Source organism: Mesitornis unicolor, unplaced genomic scaffold (genome assembly GCF_000695765.1).
Source record: "Mesitornis unicolor isolate BGI_N332 unplaced genomic scaffold, ASM69576v1 scaffold21328, whole genome shotgun sequence".
NCBI lineage: Eukaryota > Metazoa > Chordata > Aves > Mesitornithiformes > Mesitornithidae > Mesitornis > Mesitornis unicolor.
Window position 1 is genome coordinate 45 of NW_010201414.1, and position 14416 is coordinate 14460.

The window sequence follows — 14416 nt, forward strand, 5'->3', positions numbered from 1 at the left end:
TTCACCACCCGCCCCCCGCCTCGGTACGCGGCTAAAGCCGCCCCCCTAAGGCGGGCGGTCAGACCAGGCCGGCTCCGGGGGGACGCGGCTGGTGCTGTACGAAGGTTCCGGCTACCGGGGGAGGGCTGAGGCCTGGGGAAACAGATCCTGCTCGCAGAGGAGAGGGGAGAAGGGGTAATGGCAAAATCCTCTCTCTCAGCTGGTTATTTCGATGACATCGCTACCGTTCTCCTCAGGACCATGCTCTGGAGGCTGAGGTGAAGCCGGGCTCCGAGGCCATGTGCCATGAAGGAGAGTAGCTCCTGGGCCTCAGACCTGCAGCAAGCATCACAGCACGGCAGATGATGCCATCAGCCTTTCCTGGGACCTATTCAAAACTCATGATTTCCAGAAAGGGCAAGAGGTGTTAAAAATAGCTGCTCAGCAGGTGGCCTTCAGAGCTTCCAAAAGGTTAAAAAGGCATTAACATTTCCCCATCGGAAACATCTCTCCTGACTGCTAATAAGCCCGGAGCTCTCACTGCCGTGCTGTGCATCACCCTGCGGGGAGGAGAGGCCGCCTCGGGAAGAGGCTTGGCCCTTTGGTACTGCTCTGCCCTGTGCCCCCCCCGGCACTGAACTTCATTAACAGCATCTGGGCAATTAGGCAGCAGAGCATCACCTCCCTTTTGTCCTTTGAAGACACAGCAGCATCCATCATCCCAGTTATGGATGGTCAGAGCACAGAGGGTGGTGAGCATGAACCTTCACATTTTTCCTTGCACGCACACATTTTCTTCTGGCTGTGGCGGAAAACATAGGGTAATTTTTAAAGAGGCTCCCCAAAAATGGCTCTGGCAGAATACCTTTGCTACACTGTGCACATTGGTTTTGTTTAAAGGTTAGTAAAATACAGCTACTTTGTGTCAACTGGGGTCTTGAAGACTAGTATCTTTTTAATTTGGCAGCTCAGAATGACTTTCTTTAGTTAAAAGCAAGCTTGTACTTAAATTATAGCTCTTTCAGGAGGACAAGGGAGGAAAAACCTAACTATAAGGTAGAACTACTTTCAGACTTCATATGAAACAATATTATAAGTTACAGGGAAATACATAGAGATAGTTTGTTTTTCAAACTAACAATGTTTCACTTCATGACAAAGTGAAAGCTGGAGGAATAGTTTACAATCCCCAGGGGAAGCATTACGGATCTTCACTGTGCCACGAGCTAACAGCTTCCCAAATAGCTGACAAGGGATCAAGAGGTAGGATACCTGTGAACTCTGAAACAGTACAAGGTATCTAGACATACACTTCCCTCCTACAGCTTTTAATGAAAATAATAAAAGGAAAAAAATGCTAGAACACACTCTGTAGAACAGCAGTTGCTCTACAACACAAATGCTGCACAACACTACACTGCATAGATGCAAGTCTGTCGCTCAAAAGCAGCAAGCAACTTCAGGGCATTTTCTCTTTCATATATAATTTTATTTCTGGTTATAGAAACAAATGCTAACAGGAGAAGCAACATTCCCCAACCACATACATCAAAATTAAGGTAACAGAACAGTTAAAATAAAGGAAAAAAAAATAGTAGAAATTTAAAACTTTGTTATAGCTTTAAAATATTAACGTTCTTGATACATTAGAAATCACATTCAGATCTCAAAGTACTTTAAAAATGTATGGCTCCATATTAAAAAAAACCAAACAACAAAACCACTGTATCCCATGTGATGTGGAAATGCAGGTCCTGCTCCATGGATGCTCGTATTTGCTGTCTCTTGGGGTAAGCAGCAGCTTCCTCAGCACAACCTGGACCCTGGTGGGAACCATGGTCTGCCAGTGCAGTGAAACATCTTGCAGGAGCAGTGCAACATGGCCAGATAAAGCAGCTGAAGTTCACATCCATTGCCCCAGATGAAGTTTTTTCCCCTTGGGATACACACCTGCTTTTTAAAAAGCACTTAGAATTAAGACATGTCACCAAAAAATACTCCTGATATCAGCTGTAAAACAACCACAAAAGCCAAAATATCTGGCTGTAGGTGTCGTGTACAGGCAACATCAGGAACTGAAATGCAAGCATGGCTTAGGTTCCCGCATCCAACCCCATCTTTAATTTAAGTGCCAGGCCTAGGTGCGTGGGGTAAGGATCTCCGAAGAAAAAACACTTCTGTCAAGCCATCAAGGTCTTTCAGGTCTTCATCTCATTGCAGCCTTCCCCTAAAAATTCAGTGGGAATGTGTATATGCAGACCAGGGAAAGATTCAGATTTTTTGATTTTTTTAAAGTAAATGCTCAGAGTTGGATCTGAATTTCCGGCTTTATCATCCTTATACCTAACCAGCTTTTAACAGTCCTTTGGGTAGCTACAGACTCTTAAATGCTCTTTTTGGCTACGCAGAGGTTGGCTGGCAGGCTGGACAAGGGCAGACTCATCCCGACACAAATGGCACGTCCAGAACCCAAGACAATACACAGTCTCATGAGATTTTTGTATTTTAAAGCCATTCTGTTTTCCGTATCAGTATATCTGAATGAGATGTTTGACATTCTCTGTTTTCTTTTCCATTTAAACCAGAAAGATCTTACAACCAATGCTCTTGTGCCCTCTACTTCAAGGCCATTTGGGGTAGGAAATAAAGAGAGATAAAGCGAGTTTAGGTTTACAGCAATTTATGTGCTACAGAGCCAGCATCCCTACTTAGCAGCCTGTCCACCTCCAGAGAGCGGCAAATAAATCATCAGAGCATCAGGATGTTCTGCACCAGACTTTTAGCAGCAAGGCGGTGAAACAGAAGGAAATCTCACTTTTTCTGCTCAATTTAAACCCCATTTTTCTCCAGCTAACAGACATTTCTCCTCAACATTGCCTTTAGCTTTAAGGAAGGCTCTGTTTCAGACTGCATTAAGTGAAATCAAGGTGGGGTAGAAGCAGGACTGAAAGGTTTGGATCATGACAAAAGGTGCCAGGGTCTGGGATACCGGGTGCGTTGCTTAACTCAGCAGACACAAAGCAGTAACCAAATCCTGGGGGAAGTCTTTTATTTCAAGAGCTGTTTTCTGCTGAGGAGGAAAGCTGCTTCCTTTCAGCGCTCCTATTCTGGTTACTCTTCTCACCACCAATCCTGTCCTCCCTGAAGTAGCAAAGCCCAACCACTGGACAGCGAGCAGAAACTGTGGTGAAGCATTCACTCAGGTCCTTACAGAGAAAGGAATTTCTCCTTCTGGAAGAGCAATTAGGATTAGAAAGCCAAGGATCACCTGCTTTTAAGATTAAGTCTCAGAAGGCCCAAGTAGGTCAAAACACACACTTCTGTGAATTTAGTGATCTTTGTGGAGTTAAACCACAACTGCAATTTGGCCAGTTAAGTAAAACTGACTCCCTGTGAACTGGAACATCAGAAGCACTCTTACACATTTGTTTTTAAGGGAAAATGCACAGCTCAGGTCCCATCAAGAGAGAGAAGTATCATAAAGGAAAATAACCTCACCACAGAAGAAAAAGAAGCCGTTTCATAGTGCCCCAGTGTTAGCTCAGCCACCCGACAGAGAGGAACTCCTCGACCTCACAGCATCCGCATGGACCCTCCATTAATTTCCACTGTTAGAAACAAGGTCCCATTACTTACAGAGCAGAATCTGTAAAGAACTCCCTGATATCGAATCTACAGATAATGGGAGGTGAGAAAGGATTCCAGCTTTCCTTAGTGCCCTTTGGGGGATTTTCTTGCCAGAAAAGCATCACAAACTGGGGTTGCTGAAAGCACAGCAAAGCCAGGAGCAAGGCTCCTACACAAGGAAATGGAAGTACCAAGTCTGCTCTGTGAGAGGAATGAAAGCAGTCATTGAAGTAGAGCTGCTTCTACCAGTTGCCCACATTGGTTACAAATACAGGTACATCATTCTTTCAGAAAATCAGTGCCTGGTGCAGGAATTTACCAACATACTGTATCAAAGTCTGTGTAAAGTACCATTTAAGAGAAAGAAATAGTCATGGACCATTTATATATCTATATTTACACACATGCACTCACACACACACACATTAATAAATATAAATTTTATGCTTACAGATCTAATTTAATATTCTCTGAAAAAAAACACATTTAAAGGGTTTCTTCCTTAGCTGCCACCCATGAATTGTCAATGGTTTCTCCTACCTTGAGGGTGAAGGGGTAGACTTGGTGCAACCACCCTCAGGCTCTGAAACTTAAAGTGACACGTAAGGAAGGGACCAGCCATACACTCTGAAGGGCTTTAACTCAGTGTTGGTAAATTGAAAAGCTATCAAGAGAGTTTTCTGAACATATAAATACAAAGGTTGAAAGTTGATTAAAAATTTAGAATTTAAATACAGTGCTCCAAGAAAACCAAGTACTTTTCAAAATGTCTTGCTCAGGCCAAAAATGCTCACTGCTGTATTACAGCCACTACAGGTAGGTACTTTCAATTATTATTATACATGCATATATCCACAGCTGGGTGCACAAACACATGTGCCGTCCTGCAAATAACCCACCTAGCAGACAGAGAAATGCTGATCTAATGAATCATGGCCAAAGAGCCACTGGGCAGCTGCAGAGAGAGACAGAGGTGCTTCAGCATGAAGTCACAGCTATGTTTGATCAGATCCAGATCCAAACGCAAGAAAGCATCGCTTCCCACTGCCACCAGTCCCAGCAATCCAGATGACCTTGTAGTGTAACTGCTTTCGGCAGCACAACTGGCTCCATGGTAAGCTACACTTTACAACAGTAGTGTATGCTATGGTAGTAGCAGCTTTGGCATAGTTTTTCACCCAGAAGGAAACAAAAAGTTACACGACTGAACAATCTGTTGTATAACTGCAACCTAGCACACAGATTCTCGCCAGATGCAGAGCTTCAAGCAATGGCATTAAATTAGGAGCTGGATTAAAGGACTCTCGAGTTGACAGAAACGACTACAAACAGAGGGGAAAAACTGATGGGGAGCAGAAAAAGGAGCTGCCCAAGAGACCGCCTGGCAAGGGAAAACACATCATTTGCTGCAGGATGGCATTTGCAAACTCAAAAGCAGAGTGTGCAGCAAGGGCAAAATTATGAAGCCAGCTGTGTTCCTCTGGAGGTTCATTCTTAATGCCATAGTCCAACTTATTAGCAGCAGGACTAAAAGACCTGAAAGATTTTGCAACAGGGTAGAAACTCAAGGGAAATTCCACATTGGAATGAAACTATCATTTGATAAGGTAAAGCACAGATACTTCTTTTCAAAGTAATGAGGATCCTTCAGCACTGCTTCCTGTTCAGAAAGCTGGCACTCTTCCTTGAAAGATGGGGACAAGATAGTGGCACAAGTACAAATGTAATCCAGAGTATTTCTAGCTCACTTTGCTACTCCAGTTTCTTACACTGGATTCGGAGCAGCTGAAGGTCAGCAAGCAGGCCAAGGACAGGGATTTTTTCTTTCCCTCCATCCAGCATCTGTCAGATCACATCTGGAGCACGTTGTCTTCAATTTTGGGCTCTCCACCACAAGACGGACTGGGACATTCTGCAGAAATTCAACCTGATGACCTGGGGGCTCGAGTGATGTAGAAGAGACCAAGACAGCCAAGTTGGTTCAGATTTAAGAAAAGGAAGCAGGTGGGGAAAAATCTTCCTGGTGTCTTCAACTACCTATTTAGAAGATGCAGAGAAGGCAGAGCTAGACTCTTCTCAGAGGTGTGATGTGATAGGAGAAGAGGCAACAAACATTGAGCTGCATAAGAAAATACTTTTCAGATAACTGAGAAAATGTTTTCACCTCAGAGTGGAACAGGGACCGGGAGTCATGAAATGTTCAAACCTCAGCTGGACAGGGTCACAGCAACAGGAGCTGGTCAGAGCTGCTCTCAGCAGGAGGTTGTAGCAGAGAACTGCAAAGGTTTCTTCCAGCCCAAGTTATTCTGTATTTCTACGCAGCTAGAACTGGCCAATAACAGAGACAACAGACAGAGATCTGATCTTCACTAATACTGCGGTTTTATGTGATCTATGTTTATCACAGTGATAAACTATAATTTATAAGTAATAGTTTAAACCTCAAACAACCAACAACGGAACAAGCAACCAGTTGAAATTTAATCCTTAGAAGCAACAAACTTGAAGAAACAGCTTTTGATCCCCTGTGGAAAGCTACAGAACTTGCTAGATTACAATCCTTGACACTCAAAACCCCAAACCTAGGTATACCAGGGAAATGTTTATCCCTTCCCCTACATTTTAACATTCACTTACACGCTAGCACACATCAGAGCGGTACTAAATATCTCACTGGGAAACCCCGATGCTAACACATTAAACATCAGTTTAACATCCCCAGTGGTCAGTGAACTGCCCACACCATGCTATGAAAGCTCAGGTCAGTTGCTCTCACTTGCTTAGATACAGGTCCCCAGCCTTCCCCACTTCAAGATATATTCTGTTGCTAGCATTTCCCTACTGAGAAAGGGGAAAAATGTGGAAGTTAACTCTACATGGCAGCTCTAAGTCAGTACACAAGACAGATGTCTAAAACATGCAAAACCAAGTTTACTCCCCCCAAAACCTGAAGCCAGACCATGACTTTGATTGCAGAAGCACTATAAAGGCTTCAGCTGTTATTTAACTATTTATTTCCTTTCACAAAAATTTAACATGTGTTTGAAAACAGTCCTAAACAAGCTGTGCCCAACAATAACATGTCTAAAACATAGTATGAAAATTAAATATATGGTGGCCAAATCGACCTTTCTTAACCTGCTCTGGAGCCCCATGTATCCCAAAGGTATTTTCATCCTTGAGTCCCTGGGCAGAGCTTAATGCAAGGTGCTGCTCCCTTCAGTGGATAAAAGTGGCTGGATATGCTACAGGGGGCAGTGTTAATGGTATGGGGGAGGGAGGAATATGGGAAGAGAAAGGAGCTGAAAAGAATATATGAGCTAATCATGAACTTCACTTCTGTGCCCAGCACTACGCTGTGTTATCACTAAATCAGATTAAATTGATCTCACTGTAAAAAGCTTCTTGTATCACAAGAGCCAAGGTCAAGCCAAAACAGTAACTAAGGAATTCCAGTGGAATAAAACCAAGAACAACTGCATCCAGCTTTTGTGAACCGAGGCAACAGAAGTTGCTATAAATCGACTGCAATCAAAGTAAAATTAGTCTTTGTCATTGCTTAAGACTTTAAAAAAGCAATAGTGAATGGTGAAAAGTAAATCCAGACATTAAGAACTCAGTTTTAAAGGTTTCCCAGGTCTAAATCATAGCAGGTTCAATATTCATCATGCCTTGACCTTCATTATACAGGCAGCACAGGATGCAGTGAAGCCCCCTATTCCTCTCCCCCTCAAACGTCTCTCAGTTAATACAATTAATTGAGAATGTGAGATGCAACTTTTTAGACAATAAAAACAACTTAGGTGAACAATTTAAATAATCTGAGTACTGCATATAACCATTAGGGTAACATTTTCTTTCTAGCTGAAGGCTTATTTCTACCATCACATTAATTTTCATTCCTCTGCAGTGCTCAGAACTGAAGGACTGGGGAATGAGGACTGATATGTAAAATTGTGGTGCTGTCTTCCAGACTGAGCAAGGTGTTGAAAGAATTAATCTGGAGGCCTGAAACAAGATGCGCTCATCTCACGTGTTTCCAGATGCAGACCACATTTTCCCACAGCTCTGAACAGGACTGAGTAAGAACTGTTATTTTATTTATTTATATAGGCAACGTATAGGCAAATCTACAAGAAAACTCTTTTCATGGCTGCTTCCCACAGTAGCAGGGGGATGCAGCCGACTGCTAAAGCAAAAATCCCAATAGGATGAACTGGGGAGTTCCAGGCACCTCAAGCAGAATGGGTGATCAGATCAGAGATATTTCCTTATCCTCAACCCCCATTTGAACCAGCAGGCATCGTGAGCCAGAAAAGGAAGAGGGAGAAAGCGTTACTCTGTTCTAAATACTGAGGAGGCAGATCTATACGTGTAACCTGAGGATGGACTTTCAAGAGGTATTTATAAAGCAGCAGCTGATGTATTTCTATGGTGATGGACTGGTTTACAGAAGTTTAGAAACTAATTTAGACTTTCCAAGAGAAAAGCAGCAGTAAAGAAAAATCCACAAAACTTCGACAGCTTCACAACCTGAACTGTATTCTGTTTGTGGCTCCCCTTGCCCCGACTCACCAAACATACTGGGAACCCAAAGACTCCCCTGCTTCAGGAGCTCCCCAGCCTCAAGGCTGTTTCAGAGGCATGCCTGTATATAAGACAGCAAACACCAGCAGCAATGATTAATCGCAGATAAACTATGCTCCATTCTCACTTCTGCCTTCTTCCTTCAAGTCCATTTTATTGAATTCTGGCTTTGAAAAGGCTACAGAACACAGACCTAATCCATCTGCTTTTTTGCTATGCCACACCTAGCCTTCCTAGCAGGAAAAGTGACAGCTGGAGGCTGGCCTGCTTCAATTACTTTGTGGTCTGTAACAATCCTCCTTCACAAAATCATTTCAAAGTACTAAAATCCAATCTAGTAACTTGGCACTAAAGGCACACACATAAATTATGAAAGCCTAGCTGTAGATAAATGAACTGTCCTGAATATTTTGTGTGCCTCTAACTTCAGGAAGTAACCGCGAATCACGAGACCAAGAAATTCTTCCTTTCTTTCTGAAATATTTCTCAGAAAACAATTGGCTTGAGAACGGAACATGGCTGGGTTTTATTCAAGCGGTGGGACTTGGCTACTGAATAGGATTTGGCAAAGAGAAAGGAAACCTAGAAGGGAACAAGTGATGCCAGCTGTTACCTTGCAGATTTCCTCCCCCTCCCCAAATTCCAGCAGACACTGAACGGTTGTGCCTCACTCCCTAATCCCCATGGATGCACTGACAGTATCATTTACTGCATGTTGGGGAAATCATCTGCTACATGTTGATGCAGTAGGTCTGCCTCTCTGCTCTGTGACAGCGCTGTCAGACCATACAAGACAGCAACGGTAACAAATCAGTACGGATAGGGAGATAACCTACCAAAGGCACATCCCACCCCTCATCTCTTTTGCCATTACCAAAGCCATAACATTATCTAAACTGAAAGATCTCTGCTGTGCTGCTAGAACAGACATTAGCCAAGGGGATGGCAAACAGGCGTAAAACCAAAGAAAGGGGTTAGCAGGAGGCTACGCAGGGGTTGGATTTGCTGCCAGTTACACGGTGTCACACACACACACTGCTCCATGTGGCTGAAGTGACTCAAATCTGCTTTACTTGTAAGACATACAGCTACTACATGAAAAGACTGAAAAAGTTTGAGTAAAATCCTCCTCTTTCTGGCCAACCCAAATGGTCCTTAAGAGAGAAGAGATGGGAGAGGGTTTCAGGCAATGAAAGGAAACCTCCAAATTCCTTTTGGAAAACCTATTTAAGACCTTCAGTGACTTTTGACACATGGAAAATAAAAGGCCTCTTTTGCCTTGATCTCTACACACTTAGAGAATTTGTATTAAACACTGTATGAACTCTTTTTCCTCTCACCCCAGCTCTCAACACCCCTCAGAAGAGTAACACAGGAGCCTTGCTGTTAGCCAAGGCAGGGGTCAGTGACAGACTCCTGCCCAGCCCTGGCCTCCTGCCCGTCGTCTATCTAATTGGGGACCACACTATCAACAGGAGGTGAAGGTAGATGGCTTTAGTGCAGAAAACCAACCAGTGTTTTCTCTAGCTCACAGACAGTGGCAATATCTTCACCTACAGTGCTATTCTCAACAAAACCTGTTGCTCCAGCATGGGATGTGATGAACCAAATGCACACAGAACCTTTTGGAGACACCCTTCCCCGTGTGATCCTCAGTCATCAAGATACTTTGGCTGTTGTCCAGAACAAGTGATGAATAATTATAAGAAATCACTGAAGGTACAAAACCTTTTGGTTTTAATATCTTTAACAGGAACCAAATTAATACAGTTCCTCTGTATTCTCCCTCAGAGGGAATGGAGAGAAATTGCATCTGGAAATCCAGGTGGTAGAGCCCTGTAACTCTTCCTCCTGAATCCCCACATAAATAAACATTCATTCATTCATATTCAGAATTTTTCTGTTTTATAAAACAAAATAATTTGCCTTTTTCTTTAGCTTGGTACCATGTTTCTTTAATGCTGTTGTTGACAGATACTGCACCCATCTTTCAGCGTTTGATTGCCTTAGGGGACCTTTTTAAGATGGTCCTGTGGTTCAAAGCTCTGAGAAGCACAGTATTAAGGCATAGAAAATGAGGAGTTTTCTTTCCAGGGAGTAGACTGTGTTTGTGTTACATTCCTTTAGATACTGAACTGCAAATCCCATCCCCTTGGAGCCAAAAGGGGAAAAGACAGTTAAAAAAAGAATATCCCAGCAGTCATACAATCAGTTGTCTGTATTTTTTTGAATCTTTTTTTTTTAAAAAAAGGAAAAAATATCCCATAGGTAAAGACAGAACAGAGTTCCAGGTATGGGTTCTTGGGAGGAGTTTTCCATTCTTTTTGGCACCTTGTGATTCTAACAGCTGTCGACCTCCCATTTAAAAAAATCTGACTTTAAAAAGAGCTTTTTATTCGCTATGTTTTGAGCTGTTACAGTTGTGGTTTGTTTTCTCTGAAAGCTGCTTTAGGGGCTGCTGCCATCCCATGCCCACCCCACATCACTCCAGCTCCTCCCACCGGTTCTTCATTCACTGGTTGCCTGTCCTTGTGGCATTGTAGGCGTGATGACTCCAGTTTGGGCTGGGACTGCTCCACTGGACTCTTCTATCCGGGGTCTTTTGACTTCAGGTTCACTGGAAGAGGCTGCCGCTGTCTCTTCGGTCCCCATCTCACAGACCCGGCTGACTACAACAGGAGTGGATGAGCTGGCCTGGGCTGCAAGAAGCTGCAATGGATTTGTAAGAGCTGGGAAGCAGGACAAGAGAGAAAGAGAATTAATGTGATGAAGCAGCACAAGTGTTTATTAGTCCAGAAAACAAGAAAACAAAACCACCACAGTCAAATGTGATAGCTGGCACATACTCAAGTGCTGTTTTCAAGTCCATTTTGGAAGGCTTGCTAGCCTCGTCTCTCACTCTCCCCCATAATCTCAGCTTTGTCCAAGTTTACCAAACTGATAATAACCCCTTCCATAGGGGAACTTCCTTCTTCCTATCCTGTTGTCAAAGCAGGCATTGCCAGCCCAGTGTTCATCTCCAGAAAGGGAGGATTAATTCTATGTTAAAATTATACCACACCTCCTCTTAGAGCAGTGCTTCTCTGGCCACGTACAATCAGAACATCTGGCGAGCTGCAACATCTGTGTGCTGGGCCTGCAATCTGAGGGCTCTTTTTAGCCCTACTTGCACAGTAAGAGCAGCCAGACTGTTGGGAAAGGAGATTACAGTCCAAATACTGAGTGTACTGACATCTCACTTGTGAAAGGGGCAGGTAAGAGCTCACACCAGACAAACAAAGGCATTCCCATCACAACTGGGATCACCAAGTAGGAATTTCTGTCTCCCAATCTTGCATTCCAGTACTGCCAAAAGCTCTCACCCTCCCACTAACGAAAGTGGTGAGAAAAAAACAAAGTAAGTATCAACCCTCTGTAAAAATGTCTACAATTCCTAGTTCCAGACAGAGAATGTGCTTCCACACTGGCTTTGGCACACGCTGCTTCGAAAACAAAGCACATGCAGTTTTTGGACTCTGCATCAATCGGAGCAGCAGCCAAAGGGGACTCAGGAGACAGCACATCCTCTGCCCTCCAGACCGATTTGCAGAGGTGGAATGACAGAACATCAGTGGTGTGTTCACTGCTAAGTGCATCAGAAAAGGAGCCCTAGGATAAATAAACAAAGTGAATGGAACAAAGGCCCTCAAATCCCAGCAGCTTCTACCAAGGCGTGGGAAGGAGGCCGCAGAGCATCAAGAGGTCGAAGGGAAAAAACAACAGGGTAAGGATGAGGGCAGTCACCAATTACAGTTCAGTGACTTAAAGAACCTAAACCATTGCCTTGAAGAGAAGTTGACTTCATACAGACAAGAGTCAAGAGAAAATTCACTACCACTTACAAAACTCAGGTGGAACTGGAATATTTCCAGTTTGACAAGACAGAAAAACTTTGGTGAGATGAAAATATTTTAACATAAAAATATTAAATTAAAAACTGCTTCTACATTAGACAAACACTACTGCTGGGTAGTCACTAACCTATCTATTTAATATCTTAGTATCCTAGTTGCATTAAAACCTTATCGCTATCGTTTTTTAACTGCTTCAGTAAGATTCTTGCAATTCAAGTGCAAGCCAGGTGATGCTGTGAATAGACACTGCAGAAAATCCTGTAGAAACCATTCCTACCTCCATGAAAGCCAAAAATTGCACCAGTGCCCTTCATTTCAAACTCCCTATAAGCACCAGCGTGGGACAGAGGTGCTTAGCATCTCATTGAAAAGGGCAGTAAAAATCATATATTGCCATCTCCAGTCATCATCTTTAACTGATCAAAACGTGAGGTGCTGAGCAAGTAATAAGAGGAAGCTACCAAGATATAGCTAGCGTGAGATTTTAAAAATCAGGCTTGACAAATGACTAGAACACGTCCTGTATATATAAAAAACCTCCTAATTCAAACACCTGATGAAATAGGTCTTATTTGTCTTGGGCTCTAAGACATCAAGATGGAAAATTACGTTATTTTCTTAATACTTTATGGAGGATCTAAAGAGCACCATGGAAATTTTATTACTTGGCATGCTGAAAGCAGAGGCTGTTTGTCAGAAGGGAATAAATGAAAACAGGCTCTACACAAGAACCACTAACACTTTCAGCAAGGAACCACAGAACCACAGAACCACAGAACGTTAGGGATTGGAAGGGACCTCAAAAGCTCATCCAGTCCATTCCCTCTGCCGGTGCAGGAATACCTAGATGAGGTTGCACAGGAAAGGTGCAACCTTAAGGGAAAACCCTTAAAAGGCAGAAAGTATAAAGCAGTAGTAAATGCATAGCCAAAGAAAAAGGAAAGACACTGGACTCTTCAGAAGCAATGGTAGGTAGCAAAACTTTACTACTAGGGACAGGAAGCAAACAGAGGTGAAGAACTGGAATTCAATTACAAGAGGTACAACCTAACTGTTAAGCTCTGAGAGCAATCAAAAACCAGAAAGCAGCGGAAAGAGAGCCTACCGTAAGTGCTGCCGGTGATGCTGTTGGTGGGGACAGCATGTTTCCCGTTCTGAGTGACTGCCCGCACGGGGAGCTGATGCTGTCCGATGGTCACTGGAGCTGCCTGCTGAAGGATCGTGACCGTCTGGCCTGGAACACCCTGCGCCATTTGACTGGCGACTGTCTGAATAACGCGGCTGGCTGTAGGTATCGTGGCAAACGCGATCGTTGGCTTTTCATCCATGCCTGCTTAAGAGCAGAACAAACAACGATCATCCACTATAGCCTGGCTTAGGAGCAGGCTTTATTCTCATTAACGTTTCAGCAGTGATACATACCCCGGGTTTATGGATGTGAAAATACCTCAGCACCACAGAAGGTCAGGGCAGGGATGAATATTTGAAAGCAATATCAATGTTAAGAACATTTTTCTTACAGCATAAGCCACTCATCAACAACAAAAAATAATCCAAGATTATAAACTTGATCCTTTGTCCTAAAAAGACATCATCTCCCTTATTGGCACATTATAGCTGTGATATGGACAGCAGTCACTGCAAATCTCAGAGCTTACTTTGCAATTACAGGCAAATTGGCCTGGCTGTCAATACCACACAGCAGGAGAAGGCATTAAAGTCTTAAACAATGCCTGGAGCCAAAAGGCTGCAACGGCTTGCTGTCAGGCCTGCATGTAGGTTGATTTACACAGAGGTCTTCTCCCAGTTGCAAGCTTTCGCCAGCTATGGAAGCATGGGAAGAAACCAGAGGGAAGAAAAATAGTAAAAATGTTTAAAAAAATAAAAAGAGGGCTGAGTTGCTGGATAGCAATAACCGTTTGAGAGCACTCAACCACCTATCTCACTTCCCAGGACAAGCAAGGGGTCAACTCAGCAGGTACGTAACAGCTACATGAGAGGCTCCCACTGGGCATGCAGGGGAAGAGAACCACTCTTCTCTTCCAGGGGCTCTGTGGGTTGCAAGGCAGAGAGGGCAGGCAAGAAGTGCAAACTCATTAGTCCTGTAGGAAGAGAAGACTTCTCATTTTAATGTTAGAAGACAATAAGAATGGAGTCAGGACATAAGCATCAAACTGAGACCTGCAGAAGCAGGCTGATGGGAAACAGGGTGAGTAAAGAGAAGTAAAGCTGGGAGATTAGGAAGGAAAATGGAGCGAGCAGGAAAAACAAAGGGAAGGTAGAGACTAGAAAAGGAATAACAGTGGGAATAAGAGGGACAAGTAGGGAAA

General features: G+C 43.5%; 1 protein-coding gene across 1 annotated transcript in view; it reads right to left on the minus strand.

The window, feature by feature from the left end:
- Positions 1-10280: 10280 nt before the first annotated feature.
- The window catches only part of FOXK1 (forkhead box K1), a 27292-nt gene continuing 23156 nt past the window's right edge, over positions 10281-14416 (minus strand). Inside the window, exons 8-9 of the mRNA XM_010190078.1 lie at positions 13192-13416; positions 10281-10922 (exon numbers count right to left, since the gene is read on the minus strand). Coding sequence (XP_010188380.1) covers positions 10702-10922; positions 13192-13416 — 446 coding nt within the window. The 3' untranslated portion in view covers positions 10281-10701. The remainder of the gene's footprint in view (positions 10923-13191; positions 13417-14416) is intronic.